Source organism: Muscardinus avellanarius (genome assembly GCF_963383645.1).
Source record: "Muscardinus avellanarius genome assembly, chromosome: 17".
Classification (NCBI taxonomy): domain Eukaryota; kingdom Metazoa; phylum Chordata; class Mammalia; order Rodentia; family Gliridae; genus Muscardinus; species Muscardinus avellanarius.
The window spans coordinates 51,993,571-52,012,649 of record NC_137803.1 but is presented as its reverse complement, the minus strand read 5'-3'; the positions used below and the strand labels follow the sequence as shown (position 1 = coordinate 52,012,649).

The 19,079-nt window shown below is 42.7% G+C and overlaps 1 protein-coding gene across 1 annotated transcript in view; it reads right to left on the bottom strand.

Annotated features, from left to right (window-relative positions):
• Positions 1-19,079, bottom strand: part of NPC1 (NPC intracellular cholesterol transporter 1) — a gene marked incomplete at both ends in the record, with an annotated part of 58,756 nt that overhangs the window by 4,918 nt on the left and 34,759 nt on the right. Inside the window, 10 exons of the mRNA XM_080714659.1 lie at positions 1,385-1,514; positions 2,367-2,482; positions 3,272-3,462; positions 3,854-3,943; positions 5,432-5,572; positions 5,677-5,804; positions 13,491-13,605; positions 13,999-14,181; positions 14,842-15,031; positions 17,347-17,449. Coding sequence (XP_080570785.1) covers positions 1,385-1,514; positions 2,367-2,482; positions 3,272-3,462; positions 3,854-3,943; positions 5,432-5,572; positions 5,677-5,804; positions 13,491-13,605; positions 13,999-14,181; positions 14,842-15,031; positions 17,347-17,449 — 1,387 coding nt within the window. The remainder of the gene's footprint in view (positions 1-1,384; positions 1,515-2,366; positions 2,483-3,271; positions 3,463-3,853; positions 3,944-5,431; positions 5,573-5,676; positions 5,805-13,490; positions 13,606-13,998; positions 14,182-14,841; positions 15,032-17,346; positions 17,450-19,079) is intronic.

Below are 19,079 nucleotides of genomic sequence, written 5' to 3'. Positions count from 1 at the left end.
TACCCCCTGCCCTATTTTTTATTCTTTTTTTTTTTTTTTTTTTACCTCTTGGCTATACTCCCAGACCTATTTTATACTTTATTTAGAAACAGGGTCTCACTAAGTTGCTGAGAGCCTCACTGAGCTGAGGCTGGCTTCGAACCAGCGCGATCCTCCTGTCTCAGCCTCCCAAGCACTGGGATTACAAGCGTGCGCCACCACGCCCAGCCCTTATTCTTTATTTTTCTGAAACAGGGTCTCACTAAGTTATGGAGGGCCTCACTAAGTAGCTGAGGCTGTCCACGGACTGCGATCCTCTGGTTTCAGCCTCGTGAATGCTGGGATTACAAGCATGTGCCACCATGCCCGACTCAGAATCTAAATTTTTTTGTGTGTGTGGCACCAAGGATTGAACCCAGGGATGCTCTACCACTGAGCTACATTCCCAGCCCTTATTTTATTATTATTTTTTTAATTTTGAAGACAGTCTTGCTATGTTGTCTAGACTGGCCTTGAATTTGTGATCCTCCTGTCTCAGCCTTCCAAGCCATTGGGATTACAGCGATGTGGCACTAAACCTTAATTTTGGATGGTGTTACCCAGCAAAGGTGAGGCCCCTATGCCACTGGCCTTGGTGGACAAACCAGGCTCTTTCACACTCTGAAATACCAGCATGTTCATACTCTCTGTCCACCTCGTCAGAACGCGCATGGACCTGTGCCTTTCACATATCTGGGGCAGGACACACAGAGCAGCAAAGGAATGAATGCCACGCTTGGATGGAAACTACGGAGGGTTTTTTCTTTTTTCTGTAACTGGAGATTGAACCCAGGGGCAGTCTACCTCTAAGCTACACCTCCAGCCCTATTTTTTATTCTTTCTTTGAAATAGGGTCTCACGGCTGGGCGTGGTGGCGCATGCTTGTAATCCCCGCGCTTGGGAGGCGGAGACAGGAGGATCGCACGGGGTTCGAAGCCAGCCTCAGCTACTTAGTGAGGCTCTCAGCAACTTAGTGAGACCCTGTTTCCAAATAAAATATAAAATAGGTCTGGGAGTGGGAGTATAGCCTGGAGTTAGAAAGCCTCTGGGTTCTATCCCCAGTACCACCAAAAAAAAAAAAAAAAAAAAGGAATGGGGCCTCACTAAGTGGCTGAGGCTGGCTGTGAACCTGTGATCCTCCTGTCTCAGCTTCCCAAGTACTAGGATTGCAAGTGTGCGTGCGCCATCATGCCTGGCTCGAAGGTTTTCTTTTAAAGAGGTCTTAAGTTTCTCCACTTCCACAGAAGGACTGAGACAGGGTGGGTGAGGCTCTTTCTACAAACTGTCTTGACCCAGTCCTCTCTTAGTTTCTGTTGCAAACTAAAGCTGAAGTGGACGTTGATCTGGCCCGGCTGACGACACTTACCCTTTGCCACACTTGGGGTTAGGGTTATCTGAAAGAAACATAGGCAGGTATCTCATGAAGTCTTTGTCCCGAGGCCTCTGCTTGCCCTCTGGAGTCAGCGGCCTGCAGCGCACGCAGGCAGGGTCAACCACTGGCAGAACAGAAGAGGGAGCCAGCTGTTAGAAGAATGGGCCTTCAGGTTTTTAAACAAAGTTTTAAAACTGAGGGAAATCATTGTTCTGAATCTTTCTCCTTCTAAGAAAGCTTTAGCCACATGTGACTTGCACCGTTCTGAATACACGAATAGTTTCACTTTGGTCGAGGCACACATTTTCTTGCCTGAAGCTGGGCTCCTGTCCAAGGGTGACCTCGGCTGGTAGTATGAGGGCCAGGGCTTCATGTTTTTTTCTTTTTCTGTGGTACTTAGGATTGAACCCTGGGGCATTCTAGTTCTGAGCTCCATCCCCAGCCCTAGTTTTTATTCTTTATTTTGAATCATGGTCTCACTACATTTCAGAGGACCTCACTAAGTAGCTCAGGCTGTCTGCGAACCTGTGATCCTCCGGTCTCTGCCTCCCACGTACTGGGATTACAAGCGTGCGCCACCACGCCCAGCTTCATGTTCTCATTAAGAAAATTCCAGGACAGCCTCACATGTACAAAGCTGAGGCAACGTGCTAGAGGAAAGCAGGTCCCCGAGTGCCAAGGCCGGCGCCACTCAAGGGAGGCACCGCGTGGCTGGGGCAGAGGGAAGACGTCTCTGGGAACTAGTCCCCTGATGCGACCTTGTCAGCTTGTAGCCCTGAGGGGACTGTCTGGGGAGGAACACGTGCAGGTCTCAGAGTCAAGGGCTGAGGAAAGGGCCCACGGCAGAGGGAACGAAGCCAGCGCCGGCACATACACAGGCACAAGCCAGAGTAGAACAGAAATGAGTTTTATGTAATAATGTCAACATTTTCCCCCCCAGAAAAATGGAAAGACCCAGAAAAGGAGATGTAATTACCTGATGCATTGCAGAACTGGTCAGTGATATTGGAGACTCTACAGCAGGAAGACTGAGGCTTAACCCAGTCAAAATAATCATCAATCCAGGACGAGGGAGCAAAGCCTATCCGGGTACTAGAGAAAAGGAGGAAAAAATGAGTACCGTGCTCCCCAGGAAGCCTTCAGCTTCAGTTCTTTTCTTGAAGCTCAACTTTTCTATACTGATATTGCTATGAGTCAAAAGAAAAGCTATATTGGTACTCAATGAAGAAAACCTTCAGCCAGGCGGGGTGGCGCACTCTTGTAATCCCAGCATTCGGGAGGCTGAGACAGGAGGATCACGGCTTGCAGACAGCCTCAGCTACTTAGCGAGGCCCTCTGCAACTCAGTGAGACCTTGTTTCAAAATAAGGAATAAAAAATAGGATGGGGTGTAGCTCGGAGGTAGAATGCCCTGTGTTCCATCCCCAGACTGCAAAAAAAAGACCAAATTCCAAACCTTCAAATTTCCAGGCACCAAATTAGTCCTTTGAAAAGTTTTGCTAAGAAAGCTAGATTTAAAATGTTTTGAATATGAGCTGGGCGTGGAAGCATGTGCTTGTAATCCCAGCATTACAAGAGGATTGCTGTTCGCGGACAGCCTCAGCTACTTAGTGAGGCCCTCTGCAACTCAGTGAGACCCAGTTTCAAAATAAAGAATAAAAAATTGGGTGGGGGTGTGGCTCGGAGGCTGAATGCCCCTGGGTTCCAACCCCAGACCTGCAAAAAAAAAAAAAAAAAAAAAAAAGAAGTAATAATAAAATAATAAAATAAAGTGGTTTGAATAAAAACAAACTTTCCAAGAAAACTTATTTCCAGTGAGAAACTTTGGGCCTGAGTTGACTGACGAGAGCTTCTGCCGCCTCAAAAACCAGGTTGCACTCACTAGTTGTCCAGCTGCGCTGCGTTGAATATCTGCTGCACCAGGGAATCGTTGTCACAGCCTAAGCCGCCGCACACCATGTTCTGCCCCTGCCAGGAAGTATAGTCGTGCCCCTCCTCCAGGACGAAGTATACAGGCGGCCCCGCATGCAGGTACTGACCGAGGGCTTTGAAATAATCTATTACGTAGGAGTCCTGAAAGAAAACCAAGAGTAGCGGGAAGTGAGAATGTCCAGGTGGTAACTATGCAAGGCGGCGAGCACTGAGAACTGGAGGCCCAGGAGGCTTCAGCCCGATTCCCATCCTCTGACCCGGCCCCAGGGCGTCTTTCCTGCTAGTCCCAACAGGACAGCACCTCATAAGGTAACCTAGGATCTGTTGCTCACGATCTACCAAGCCCAAAGGATGGTCTGAGCGTTCAGACCACGAAAGGCCCACACTGGCAGAGCTTTATGGCAGTCCTCCTTTCCTGGAGAGACTGTCACCATTACTTGCAACATTTGCATTTAGAGGAAGGCTTGTTTTGAAAACTGCTCATCATCAGCTAAGTAAGTACAAAAATTAATGAAGTAAGGAAGCATCTTACATCTGGCATTGAAAGAGACTGATCCAATCCAATTTCTACTTTGTTCAGGACCGCGATACTGAATGAGAGGAGACCCACAAACGTGGCTATCTGGAAGGAAAGCGAATTACAGGTAATGCCGAGATTAAGGACAAAAGTAAAATCTTGCACACACACAAAAAGCAGGACTTTTCTTTATTTGCTGTTTTTAAGTTTGTGGTACTAAGTATTAAATCCAGGGCTTTGACTGCTAGGCAAGTGCTCTACTACTGAGCTACACACCCAGCTCCAAAGTAGTTCTTTTCTAAACCGCAAAGCGAGTTTAAATGACATTATATGACAACAGAGTGTAGAACAGTGGTTGAGTTTCCAGGAGCCAGAGTCACGGGCATGTCAGTCTCTCTTAGCTTTTTTTTTTTTTGTGGAACCCAGGTACTTTTCTACCTCTGGACTATGCTCCCAGACACCTATTTTTTATATTTCTATTTGGAAACAGGGTCTCTTAAGCCAGTGAGGCTGACTTCAAACCTGCGCAATCCTGCTGTCTCTGCCTCCCAAGCGTGGGGATTACAAGTGTGCATCACCACGCCCGGCTTATTTTTTATTCTTTATTTTGAAATAGGGTCTTACTAAGTAGTGGAGAGTAGCTGAGGCTGGCCACAAACCTGCGATTCTCTTGTCTCCCAAGTACTGGGATTATAAGTGTATAACATCAGGCCTGGCTAAACTTATAATTATTTTTTGTTTTTTGTTTTTTTTTTTGGTGGTACTGGGGTTCCTGGAAGCCCTTCTACCTCCAGGCTACACTCCCAGACCTATTTTTTATACTTCTTTATTTGAAAACAGGGTCTCCTAAGCCAGCGCGCGCGGCTGGCTTCAAACCTGCGCGATCCTCCTGTCTCCGCCTCCCAAGCGCGGGGATTACAAGCGTGCACCACCACACCCGGCCAAACTTATAATTATTTAAAAATGAAAACTTTGAGGCTGGGCGTGGTGGAGCACACTTGTAATCCCAGTACTTAGTAGGCCCTCTGCAACTTAGCGAGACCCTGTTTCAAAGTAAAATTAAAATAAAACAAAACAGAGCTAGGTGGGGTATAGCTCAGAGGAAGAATGCCCCTGGTTCAATCCCCAGTACCAAAATAAGTAAGTAAATAAGTAAAAAATTTGACAAAAATTCTTGCTTACACTGACTGATCATATCAATAGAAAATATGTTACTATTTATATATATTTGCTTTTGCATTTTTTTGCATATGTTTTAGCAGCTGTCAGAATCTCCCTCTCAGCCAGGTGTGGTGACGCATACTTGTAATCCCAGTATTCAGGAGGCTGAGACTGAAGGATCGCAGTTCGCAGACAGGCTCAGCTACTTAGTGAGGCCCTCTGCAACTCAGTGAGACCCGGTTTCAAAATAAAGAATAAAAAATAGGGTGGGGGGTGTAGCTCGGAGGTTGAATACCCCTGGGTTCCATCCCTAGATCTGCAAAAAAAAAAAAAAAAAAAAAAAAAGAATCTCCCTCTCAAGCTATGTGATTTCTTAAAAAGCGTGTGGCACATGTTTCAGGAAGAACACAAAGAAAAACCATAGGTTTATACCACAATTGGCCGCATCCAGTCCTTAAGCAGAAGTGGAGAATAGGAATTTTTGAAGAAGCGAAACAGATAGCTTTCCGAGGCCTGGACGCTTCTTTCATCTTCAGTGCCTTTGACACAGCAGAAGATGTCCATCCGATTTTCCTGAGGGGACGAGGAGGAAGAGATGCCAGAGAAAACACCCTTCAGGTGCGCCATCTAGACTCTAGACGCATACCGAACAGATTATGATCCTAGTAACAACTTACCTCTTGACGTTTGATGTCTAACCCCAAGAGACTCACGAAGCAGGTAATCTGAAGAAGGAAGTCAATGAAGACTGCCATTCCCGCAAACAGAGAGAACGTGTGAACAGCTGGCATCACCGAGAGCGCTCCTGAAGGGAGAGAGAAGCTGTGTGTCAGCACATGTACAGCAACACCATGCAGACTCACATTCCACTCACAAGGACACACAGGTACAGGGAGCAGAGCAGGCCCGACCCACGAGAAAGCATGCTCCAAAGTCCACACGGAGCTCAAAGCTTTTCTAAATGGTGTCCAGTCAGGCGTGGTGGCGCATGATTGTAATCCCAGAATTTGGAGGCTGAGACAGAAGGATTGTGGTTCTCGGACAGCCTCAGCTACTTAGTGAGGCCCTTTGCAACTCAGTGAGACCCTGTTTCAAAATAAAGAATAAAAAATAGGGCTTGGGATGTAGCTCAGAGGTAGCACGCCCCTGGGTTCCATATCTAGTACCACACACACACAAAAAAAGGTGTCCATACAAGACCACCTTGTAAAGTAGCTTCTTGGGCCCTGGCCCCATCATACTTAATCAAGACACATTGGGAAATAGACCCCAATTATACTATACAGGCTTTCAGGCATGGTATATATACATAATGAAATTTTTTTCTCAGCCATTAAAAGGAACAAAATCAAGTCATTTACAAGAAAATAGATGGAACTCTAGAATATTAAACGAAGCAAGATTAGCCAGTCTCTATGTTTTCTCTTATATGTGGAAACTAAAGAGAAATTAGAAATAAGGGTAACATCCAGAAAAGCAAGGCTGGTTAAACATGCAAATCAATACAGGTTATTCACCACATAAATAGAACTGAGAACAAAAACCACATGATCATATCAGTAGATGCTGAAAAAGGATTTGACAAAATCCAACACCCATTCATGTTAAAAACACTGCAGAAAATTGGAATAGAAGGAACATATTTCAACATCATTAAGGCAATATACAATAAACACAAAGCCAACATCATACTGAGTGGGGAAAAACTGCAAGAATTTCCTCTAAAATCAGGAACAAGACAAGGATGCCCACTATCACCACTCCTTTTCTTTTCTTTTCTTTTCTTTTCTTTTCTTTTCTTTTCTTGTGGTATTGGGGATGGAACCCAGGGGCCTTCTACCTCTGAGCTATACCTCCAGCCCTAATTTTTTATTATTTATTTTTAAAACAGGTCTCACTGAGTTGCAAGGGGCAACTGAGGCTATCCACAAACAGCGATCCTCTTGTCTTTGCCTCCAGAATGGTGGGATTACAAGTGTGCACCACCACGCCCAACTTCACCACTCCTTTTCAAAATAGTCCTCAATACTCTTGCCAAAGGAATAAGACAAGAGAAAAACACCAAAGGAATTCAAATAGAAAAAGAGGAATTAAAACTATCCTTATTTGCAGATGACATGATCCTCTACCTAGAAGACCCAAAGAACTCAACCAAAAGACTAATGGAACTGATTAACCAATTCAGCAAAGTTGCAGGATATAAAAATCAGTCTAAAGAAATCAGTTGCTTTTCTATATCCCAACAACGAATCCACAGTGAAAGAAATAAAGAAAACAATTCCATTCACAATAACCTCAAAACCAATAAAACACCTAGATATAAACGTAATCAAAGATGTAAAAGACCTCTAACAATGAAAACTATAAAACATTAAAGAAAGAAATTGAAGAAGACCTTGGAAGATGGAAAGATCTCCTTTGCTCATGGATAGGCAGAATAAATATCATCAAAATGGCCATTCTGCCAAAAGTGATCTACAGATTCAATGCAATTCCTATCAAAATACCAAAGGCATTCTTCATAGACCTAGAAAAATCAGTCATGAATTTTATATAGAGAAAGAAAAGACCCAGAATAGCCAAAGCAATTCTCAGCAGTAAGAACCATGCAGGAGGCATCGCAATCCCTGACTTCAAATTATACTACAGGGCAATAGTAATAACAGCATGGCATTGGTACATCAACAGGCATACAGACCAATGGGATAGAACAGAAGATACAGAAACAAACCCACACACATATAGTCAATTGATCTTTGGCAAAGAGGCCAAACTCATACACTGGAGAAAAGACAGCCTTTTCAACAAATGGTGCTGGGATAACTGGCTATCCATTTGTAGAAGGATGGAAATAAATCCTTATCTCTCATTGTGCACAGGAATCAATTCAAGATGGATCAAAGACTTAGAAATTAGACCTGAGACTGTGACGTTATTAGAGGAGAGGATAGGCTCAACACTCCAACATATAGGCGCAGGCAGTAAGGTCTTTCTCAACAAGACCTACAAAGTACAGGAAATTAAAGCAAGAATTAACAAGTGGGATGGCATCAAACTAAAAAGATTCTGCTCATCAAAGGAAACCATCAAGAATCTAAAGAGAAGAGATCTTTACCAGCCACTACTCTGATAAAGGGCTAATATCCAGAATATACAGAGACCTCAAAAGACTGTACACTAGCAAAACAAATAGCCCAATCAAGAAATGGGCAACTGAACTGAATAGACACTTCACAGAAGAAGAGACACAAATGGCCAATAGATATATGAAAAGATGTTTAACATCACTAGCCATCAGGGAGATGCAAATCAAAACTACACTGAGATTCCATCTAACCCCAATCAGAGTGGCAAGCATAAAGAAGTCAAATAACAACAAATGCTGGCGAGGATGTGGGGAAAGAGGAACTCTTTTACACTGTTGGTGGGAGTGCAAACTAGTTCAGCCACTCTGGAGATCAGTGTGGAGATTCCTTAGAAAACTGGGAATGGATTCACCATATGATCCAGCTCTACCACTCCTGGGTATCTTTCCAAAGGTGTTGAAATCAGAGAACTACAGTAACATATGCATACCCATGTTCATAGCAGCAAAGTTTGTAATAGAATATGGAACCAACCCAGGTCTTCATCAACAGATGAATGGATTGAAAAATTATGGGAAATACACACAATGGAATTCTACTCAGCAATAAAGAACAAAATCATGTCATTCACAAGAAGATGGAAAGACCTGGAGAACATTATATCAAGTGAGATCAGCCAAGCACAGAAAGAGAAGGGACATATGTTTTCTCTAATATGCCCAAACTAGGGAGTATTGAGGATACCAGAGGGACTCCAGATAATGGAGGGGAAGCCTCAGCAAAGCTATAAAAGGAAGGGTAGGAGAGGAAGAAGGCTGAGGTTGATTAATGGAGGCGCTACATCTGAATATGTGTGTAAGTGTGAATGTACCATGGTCAATCTGGACACTCATTGCTGGGAGCAGGGTAAAGGGAAAGTTGGGGGGGCAGCAAACACTGTGTGAATATATCCATTTTTAATATGATCCACATAAAAATAAAATAACATATAAAAAAAAACCCAGGAATAAAGTAAAACTTGAGCTATAGGGTAAGTATCCCCATTCTGTCAGATGAACTATTTAAACAAACCCTGGTACATCCTCATTAACGGTCACCATTAAATATGGAATTAGAGAAATTGTAAAGATGTTTGTGACGCTATCAAGAGTGAAGAAACTGGTTAAAAAAAAAGTACATCCACACAAGCCAATTTCTGTTAAAAATGTGAGTGTGTGGATATAAAAATATCCAGAGAGCTTTATAATAATAAGTAAAATAAATAAAGAATCTCATATACAGCTAAAAAAAAAAAATAAGGGTAACATCATGTAAAGAGCAGTGATGCCAATGTAGTGACTGAGAGGGTTCAGGGAAGGGAGGTCGGAGATGAGGAGGGATGAGACTAAAGGTGTTAACAGTTGAAGTAATGCTAAGTATGTATATAAAATTCTCAACTGCACTAATTTGCAGTCCCACCAACAATGTCTTAGAGTTCTCACTTCTCCACATCCTCGCCAGCATTTGTTATTGTTTGTTTTGAATGGCTGCCATTCTAGTTGGAGTTAGGTGAAATCTCAGGGTAGTTTTGATTTACATCTCTCTGATTGCCAGTGATGTTGAACTTTTTTCATGCATTTATTGGCCATTTGAATTTCTTCTTTTGTGAAGTGTCTATTTAGTTCGTTTGCCCATTTTGTTATTGGATGCTTTGTTTTCTTAGTGTTGAGTTTCTTGAGTTCTCTGTATATTCTAGATATTAGTCCTCTATCAGAGAGGTAGGTGACAAAAAATCTTCTCCCATTCTGTTGGCTCTCGATTGAGGTTCCTGACAGTTTCCTTTGCTGAACAGAAGCTCTTCAATTTCATGCAATCCCATGCACTGATTCGCCTTTTGGTTTGTTGTGCCTTTGGGGTCTTGTAAAGTCTTTATCTGTGCCTATGTGTTGCAGTGTTGGACCTTAAGCTCTCTGGTCTAATTTCCAAGTCTTTGATACATCTCGAATTGACTCTTGTGCAGGGTAAAAAAGTGGGATTAATTTCCAACTTTCTGCATATGGTTAACCAGTTTTGCCAACACCATTTGTTGAGGAGGGTGCAAACACTTTGGAAAACAGTATGGAGGAGCCTCAGAAGAATGGGAATGAATCTACCATTCGATTCAGCAATACCACTTCTGGATATCTACCCAAAAGAAAGGAAACCAAACTACCAAACTAATGCATGTGTATGTTCATAGCAGCACAATTCACCATAGCCAAACTGTGGAACCAGCCAAGATGTCCATCAACAGATGAATGGATTACAAAACTGTGGGATATGTACACAATGAAATTTTACTCAGCCATAAAAAAAATAAAATTGCGGTATTTTCAGGGAAATGGATGGATTTTGAGGACATTATGCTAAGCAAGATTAGTCAGTCACAAAAAGTAAGAAATCTGATGCTTTCCCTAATATGTGAAAGCTAGGGTGAATGGGGTCATGCGAGGAACTCCAGGTGAAAAAGGATCCTATAGAGGAGCAAATAAGGCAGCCTAACTGTGGGGATGAGAAGGGGGGAGAGGTAAATGCTTTAGCGCATGATGTACTTACTCATATCGAAGCCAACCACCAAACCAAGCATGGGAGGGAGGGATGGGGTGGGGACTGGGTGGGGGCTGGCTGGGTGATGTGTGCATTTATGTCTACACAAGTTTTTTACCCCATTATGTTGTATAAATACAATGCACTAATAAAAAAGATCACCTCAAAAAATAAATCTCATAGCCGGGCGTGGTGGCGCACGCTTGTAATCCCTGCGCTTGGGAGTCTGAGACAGGAGGATCGCACGGGTTCAAGGCCAGCCTCAGCTACTCAGTGAGGCTTCCAGCAACTTAGTGAGACCCTGTTTCCAAGTAAAATATAAAAAAGGTCTGGAAGTATAGCCCGGAGGTAGAAAGCCTCTGGGTTCCACCCCCAGTACCACCAAAAAAAATAAAATAAATAAATAAATAAATCTCAACTGCAATCTCAAAAACGTGGGGGAGCAGACTAGGTGAAAGTTTTGTGAGAGTTGTGTATGTTCCTATCACTCTACACACCTCAATATAATGTATAATTACAATGCACACGAAAAATCTGAGAACCACAAGTAACAGGCTGTTTCTTATAGTATCTTCTATGCTTTACTTTAAGAGAAGGACTATATTTTCTATCTGCTATTCTGTCAACAATGTTTGTACATATCTCCTAGTTTAGTTATAGTAAAAGGCAATGTACAATCAAATGAAGGTTTTCCAAGTCAGAGGTGCCAGGGTAAGAATCAGAAACTGCAAGATGGTTGCTTGCTTCGGCAGCAAATAAACTAAAATTGGAACAGTGCAGAGATTAGCATGGCCCTGCATAAGGATGATACGCAAATTCATGAAGCATTCCATATTTTTGCCAGAATAACTAGAAAACAAATCAAATTAAAATAGGTGGTAACCACACACATTGAAAAAAAAAGTGTTGGGCATGGTGGCGCAAGCTTGTAATTCTAGAATTTGGGAGGCTGAGACAGGAGGATAGCAGTTCGCAGACAGCTTCAGCTACTTAGTGAGGCCCTTTGTAACTCAGTGAGACCCTGTTTCAAAAAACAGACAAAGCTGGGCTGGTGGTGCACGCTTGTAATCCCCATGCTTAGGAGGCAAAAACAGGAGGATTGCGCAGGTTCAAAGCCAGCATCGCTGGCTTAAGAGACCCTGTTTCCAAATTAAAAAAAATATAAAAAAATAGGTCTGGGAGGGGTAGCCTGGAGGTGGAAGGGTTTCCAGGAACCCCAGCAGCACCAAAAAAAAAAAAAAAAAAAAAAAAAAAAAAGACTAAAGTAGTGTGGGAGGGATGTAGCTCAGAGGTAGAATGATGCCTCTGGGTTCCATCCCCAGTACTGGGAAAACAAAAACAAAAACAAAAAAAACAACTGCAAGCTGGCTGTGGTGGTGCATGCTTGTAATCCCAGTACTTGGGAGGCTGAGACAGAAGGATTGCCGGGTTTGAGGACAGCCTCAGCAAGTATTGAGATTCTCATCAATCTAGGGAGATCCTGTTTCAAAATAAAAATTAAAAAATAGGATTGAGGTGGATATTGGAGGTAAAATGCCCCCAAGTTCAATTCCCAGTACCCCCCCCACACAAAGAAATGAAAATCAGAAATTGCAAACTGACAGCCATGGGCAGATGGACCCTGCTTGGCCCATACTACACTGGTCCATTTTAGAATTAAAAAATACTTTTAACTGTAGTAAGCATTTAAAAATGAACTAGTGTTAACATATAAATCTAGATTTGCAGCTTTGAAAAAAAAATCAGACCTCCCAACCCTGGGCTGGCCATGGTCACTGCCTCTTACAGATGGAGTGCCAAAACCGTGCCCTCCAACTGCCTCACCAAGGCCATTCCAACCTTGAGGCACAGTCCCAGCTGCTGTTATCATCACAGCTGCAGTGGTTTTCCAGTAACAGAAGCAAGGAGAATACACTTATTTTTTTTGCACCTGTGTCCATGAAAAGGAACAATAAAAACCAGAGGTTTCAAAATCATGGCTTTGTGGAAATGAGACTAACACAGTGACAGGGAGTCTATGCTGAAAGACCACCTCCTATAAGGCCCTTACAACGGTCCTGTGTGTGGGGACCGGGCGGCCACTGGGCATTGCAGGATGTGACCGCAGCGCCCGGTGGCAGACTGCAAAAGTCTTCTCTGGGCTGAGGGGTTTGAATCCAGCCGCCTCCACACAGACAGAGTTGCCTTTCTCCTTCTACCCTGCAGAGGTGGGCCCACCATGAGTCTACCTGGTGATGTCTCCATATGAAAGAAATACAGTGCACATCTTTAATCTCAGAACTTGGGAGGCTGTGAGGAGGACTGCAGGTTTTGAGTTCATCCTCAGTACCAAAAAATCCAGCAGTGATTATTTTTGTTTCGGTGTACTCTGGCTCATTCTACTGGGGTAAGATGCAAGAACCCCTGCTCGTTAACGAGGTGCTTCCTCAAGGAGCTGCATGTTGAGTGGAGGGAAAAACAAGGCACACAGCATCCTGCAGGCCACGGCCTGTGGAGTTGGGAGCGGCTGCTTACAGTGCTGCACTGCGGAGGAGCAGTAGCCAGGCAAAGGTGCCATTTTCAAATACCAACATTTGCTGGGGTCCCAAAGGGGAGGTGGCAGAGAAGATCTCTGTCATCTCGAACCCCAACATTAAAACTGTCCTGAAATTTATCATGAGAAAGAAGAATCCTGTAAACTGACACCCAAGACACTGCCACCAATTTTTCTTGGAGTCTAACTCAATGATACTTTCCAATTTTGGAATAAAGAGGCAGGACAAAAGGGCATATTCAGATAGGCAGCTCCTTTTTTCAGGCTCAGCCAAGTATAGAACTGGTACAGTAGAAAGTAGAATTACCAAAGAAAAACGCTGATGTCTCAGAAAAGGACGACAGGAACATGCTAGGAGCCACTTCCCCCAGGACCCTGCCCAGCTGCTGATCCAGCGTTTCTCCTTGAAGACGTTCGTCTCTCTTAAAAAAAAAAAAAAAAGAAATTGAATATAGAAAGTGGAAATTTCTCAAATAGCAATGCCACTGCTTTGCTTCCTTGTATTAACTCAATGATAAAAATGGTTAGTAGATGATTAATAATATCTTGTAAGCTATATACTTTGGTGGGGACTCCAAAGTCATATCCAAAATAGTTTCCAAGACTGTGTTAGCCCTTTTCATGCACATGCAAGAGAGGTACTTCAAAAACAAATTCTGACTTTATATCTATTCCACCAATCAAAAAGAGGGTTGAAATTTTCGGTCCCAAAATGTCTCCTCACCGTCTGCACTCACAAACGCAGAGGGGAACAGCCACTAACGAAGCCCAGTACCAGGAAAGACACCAAGCGCCGTGAGAAGATGAAACTATACCTGGTAGGTCTGCACCAGAATGAAGATGTTGTCCACCCCAACAGCCAGCACCAGGAAGGGGATGACTTCAATCACTATGAGGGTCAACGGGGTCCCAATGTAGCTGAAGATGCCCAGCGAGCAGACCACCGAGCTCAACACAATCAGGATCCCCGTGATGCCCAGGGAGATCTTGGAATCCACCTGAGAGCCAGTGATGACAAATCACCCATTAGAGCGGCATTTTTACTGCCTTACAGGGATATCGCTAACCGAACGCTAGAAGTACAATTTTCAATTTGAGAGAAGATATGAAAAACATTTAGGTCTTTAGTAGCAACATATTACATGAGCTTACATATTACATTCCTGGGTGATGAGTTGGACAAATTAGAAAAACATTAGATTAGGTGAGAAAATTTAGGTTTAAGATAAACCAACAATTTTAACAGAAGGAAACAGATGCAAACAACAAAACTGTGCGACACACAATTAATATAGACTTTGCACCTGTGTCCACCATAAGGACTAAAGCATGTTAGGCATTTGTTTGTTTGCAGTATTGTGGATCTGAACCAGGGCCCAATGCATTCCAGCAAGTTCTCTATTACTGAGCTCTGTCCCTCGCCCTTTAAAATTTATTTTTGATACAGTTTCTCTTTAAGCTGTCCAGAGTGGCCTCAAACTTGAGATCCTTTGGCCTAAGTCTCCTGAGTAGCTGGAATTACAGGTATATGCCACTTTGTCCGGCTGAAATCAATTTTGGAGATAATAAACTAGGAGTAAGTAGAAGCCAAAACATGACCTCACGCTGTGCACTGCCATTTTTAACACACACACCCCTTACAACCCCCACACACTTACCAGAAGCCTGCGGCAGCTTTTGATGTGCCCCAAGGCTAGGGAGATATACAGAAACATGATGGCATAGCTGATTACAATAGTGAAGACATCACTGCTACTTTCACGATTCAGTTCATCCTCAATACTTCTTTCAGTAGTAAAAGAAATGGTCAGATTTGGATTATTGTAGTTTTTCACAAAATTAATAAACCTAAAGAGTAAGCAAAAGTTACAGTTTTAGTTAAAACTAGGTGGTAGATAAATGAGAGGCATCTTCCCAACTTTTATGACACAGAGGCCACACTTAAGCTTCTCCCTGCTTTAGGATCTTCTACATTGGAGCCTAGAAGCCGAGACACTTTCAGGTTACAACCAAGGTTCCTGCAGGCTGTATGCTCTACCTTTCAGTTTGGTGGTGCTGGGGGTCAAACCAGGGCATGCCAGGCAAGCACTCTACCAGAGCTACCCCCAGCCCTGGATTTCCTACCATTTAAGACAGGTTTAGAACAAGTTTAAAATCACTTTGTTTTGCCTATTTTTAACTAAAAAAATTATCTAGATAAAGTATATTTTAATAAACAGAACAAAATTTTAAGAGGGGATCTACAGAATCAGTGTAAAATCTATCAGAATCTGGCTGACTTCTTACAGAAACTGGTAAGCTGATTCTAAAATTCATATGCAATTGCAGGGCCCAGAAGAGCCAAAGCGGCATTTTTAAAAAGACAGAGTAGGACGCATACTTCTCAAGTTCAATACTCACTACAAAACCACAGTCATCAAGACAGTGGTATACTGGTGCAAGAAAAGACACACTGACCAAAGGAACAGAATTTAGAGTCCAGAAACACACCATGTATCTGGAGTTAAATAGTTTTTTATAAGGATGCCAAGGCCATTCAATTGGGGAAAATATTTAAAGATGGAAAGTAGATGTGTGGTTGCTTACAGTTTTAAGAGGAAGAAACGATGGGTGGGTAAAGTGTTCCATCCTAAGATAATCAAATATTCTAAAATTGACTGTGATGATGGTTGACCACGTGTGTGACTATATTAAAGCTATTAAACTGTACACTTTGAATGACTGAATTGTATAGTTTATGAGTTGTTATTTCAATAAAGCTCTTTTTAAAAAAAAGTACTGAAGGAGCTGGGCATGGTAGTAATCACAGTAATTGGGAGGCTGAGACAGGAGGATGGCAGGTTCAAAGCCTCAGCAGCTTAGTGAGTCCCTGTTTCCAGACCAAAAAATATAAGATAGGTCTGGAGATGTAGCCGAGAGGTAGAAGGCCCCTGGGTTCCATCCCAAGTACCACAAAAACAAAACAAAAGTACTGAAAGGACAGGCACAGTAGCATAACACTTGTAATCCCATCTACTGGGGAGGCTGAGGCAGGGAGAATCCAAAGTCCAAGACTAGCCTCGGCAACTCAGTGTGACCCCATCTCAAAATAAAAGAAAAAGGTGTTTGGGGATGAATTCAGTGGTAGGGCACTTGCCTAATATGTGTGAGGACCTGGGTTCAATCTCTAGTAAGACAAAAACAAAACAAAAGAAATACTGACGGTTATAAAGAGGAAATGACCCCAAACTTCCTAACCCTTATCTTTACATTCTCTACAGATTAGAAACACAGTTAACAATTTCTCAGGTCATTATTAGATATTTTTCTAGGCATGCACAGGATATATAGTACATATTTATATAAATATGTTGATTATACCTTTTCTTTGTTGCATTGGGCTTGAACCTAGGGGCATTCTACCTCTGACCTACACCCCCAGCTGGCTTTACTTCTTATTTTGAAACAGGGTCTCACTGAGTTGCTGAGAGCCTTGCTAAGGCTGGGTTTGAAACTGCGATCCTCCCATCTTAGCCCTCCAAGTACTGGGATTGCAAGTGTGTGACACCTTGCCCGGCTTGATTATACCTTTAATACATCTTTTGAGCCTGGTGTGGTGATACATGCCTGTAATCCCAGTACTTGGAAAGCTGAGACAGGAGGATCACAGGTTTGAGGATAGCCTCAGCAAGTAGTGAGACTCTCATCAAACCAGTGAGACCCTGTTTTCAAATATAAAATAAAACCTGGCTGGAGGGCATAGCTTGAAGGTAGGATGCCTATGGGTTCAATCCTCAGCACCCCCAAAAAGTCTTTTTTCTAACATTTTAGTAAATCTTTTAATTATTTGTTTATGTCATTCTCTCTAATGATTGCATAATACTCCATTGCAGTCACCCTTCACTAACGGATTCAGTGTGCTCCTGACTTGACTGTTAAGAGAACTATGCATGGAACATCTGTACAGATGTTTGTATTCTTGTCTAAGAATACCTGTTCAAATCATCCATTTACAGGTAAATATGTTCAATGATTTCTTCTTAGCATCACTAATACCAAGTGAAATTATTACATAACTCAGATCTCAGGCTGGTTAATTTAGAGGATGAAATTTAAGTGCTTGCTCAAGTGTGCAGCTTCCTGCAAAGCCAGGACAGTCAGCTTGTCCCTCATGAGTGACTCACTCTTTTTCCCAGGCCTGGGCCCTCTGAAGCTTCTCTGTATCGTTGTAGTAATTATTGACAGGGAAGGTAATCACAAGAGCAGTGGCATTACTGTAGTTTTCATCTGGAAAGTAAGAAATATGACAGACATCAAAAACCAGATTACAAGCGTGCAGAAAATCAGATACATATGAGGGGGAAATCACAACATGGTAGCTGACTCGGATTTCTCGCTGGAGCTGAAGGTTCTCTCTGTGCTAAAACCAAACAAGAGCGCACAAAATGGTTTCTACAATCCAGGCACGGTGGCACACACCTATGATAGTCCTTTGGTTTAACACAACACTTACTCAGATCTACTTTGTGCGAGGCATTACTCGAGGTATTGTGCAGCTATCAGGGAGCAAAAGAGAGAAAATCCCTTTCTTCCTGGAGCTTACATTCTAGTAGCCAATTTACATTTCCACCAACAACGGGAAATTCCCCATGTTTCCATTAACACAGGGTTTAACCAACGCGCAGGCCTTATCAGTTTGTTAGGGAGAAGGCAGAAGTGAGATGCGCGCGCCCACGGGAGCGAGCGGAAGCGTTTACTGCACGTAACTGAAACCCATTTGTACGGCTTTCTTCTGGCTGATTTTCTCTTTTTCTCAGAACTCTATATATTGGAGAAATGCTCTCTGTTATGAATACTAATATTTTTTTGACTAGTTCCTTGCCTTTTAATAAAAACTGTACGTCTCACACATGAACTTAATGTCTTTTTGTAGTCATACCCATTAGTCTTTCCTTCTGGGATTTTTTTGTCTGGCTTAGAAATACTTTCTCCATTTAAAAATTATTTTAAGAAAATTCCTCTTGTATTTTCTTTTGATTTTTTAACAGTTTTACTTCTTACATTTCAATCTTTGGCTTATATGAAGTTTATTTTGATAGGAAAAATAACAAAGAAGCAACTTATTTTTTCCCCTATACCTAGCCAGTTGCTGACACCCATCTTTTCCCTACCACTAGAAGTGACATTTTATTATATAAAGTGGAGTAATTTTTTTTTTCAGTACTTGGGAAGGAACCCAGGGGCATTCTACCTCCAAACTACACCCCCAGCCCTATTTTTTTTCCCCAGCCCTATTTTTATTCTTTATTTTTAAACAGGGTATCACTAAGTTGCAGCGGGCCTCACTAAGTAGCTGAGGCTGTCTGTGAACCTGTGACCCTACCGTCTCAGCCTCCCAAGTACTGGGATTACTAGTGTGCACCACTACGCCCAGCTATTAAGTGGAGTAAATTTTAAATATAGATCTCAAGTTCTTCCCTGCCTTCGAACAAGTGAGAGAACACCTATCTGGACTCTTCACATGCTGGAGAAAAACCTGCTGAGCTTGTAACTAGGCTCTGGCTGCCTGAGATGCCACGTGAATCATCACCCCATTTTATTTAGCCCAGTCTGTTCCACGTTACAGGAATCAGCAGAGAGCAAACAATTGTTCTCCCCACTGCAAAAGTTCTGAGTAGTTTAGGAAAAAAAAATCCTTCAACTTTAGATTTCCTCCTACCTCACATGCCATCTCTTCCCACGACACGGGCTGTGAACCTGAAGTCCGGGACTTCCCTGGAGATTCTACAGGTGAGCATCCAGGGTCTGTGACCTCTATGCAACTCAATAATATACGTGGATATGCAGAAGTGCGTTATTCTGGGGAAAAGTCCTTGTCTTTGACAGTTTCTCAAAGGCATGTGTGACCTAAAAGGTC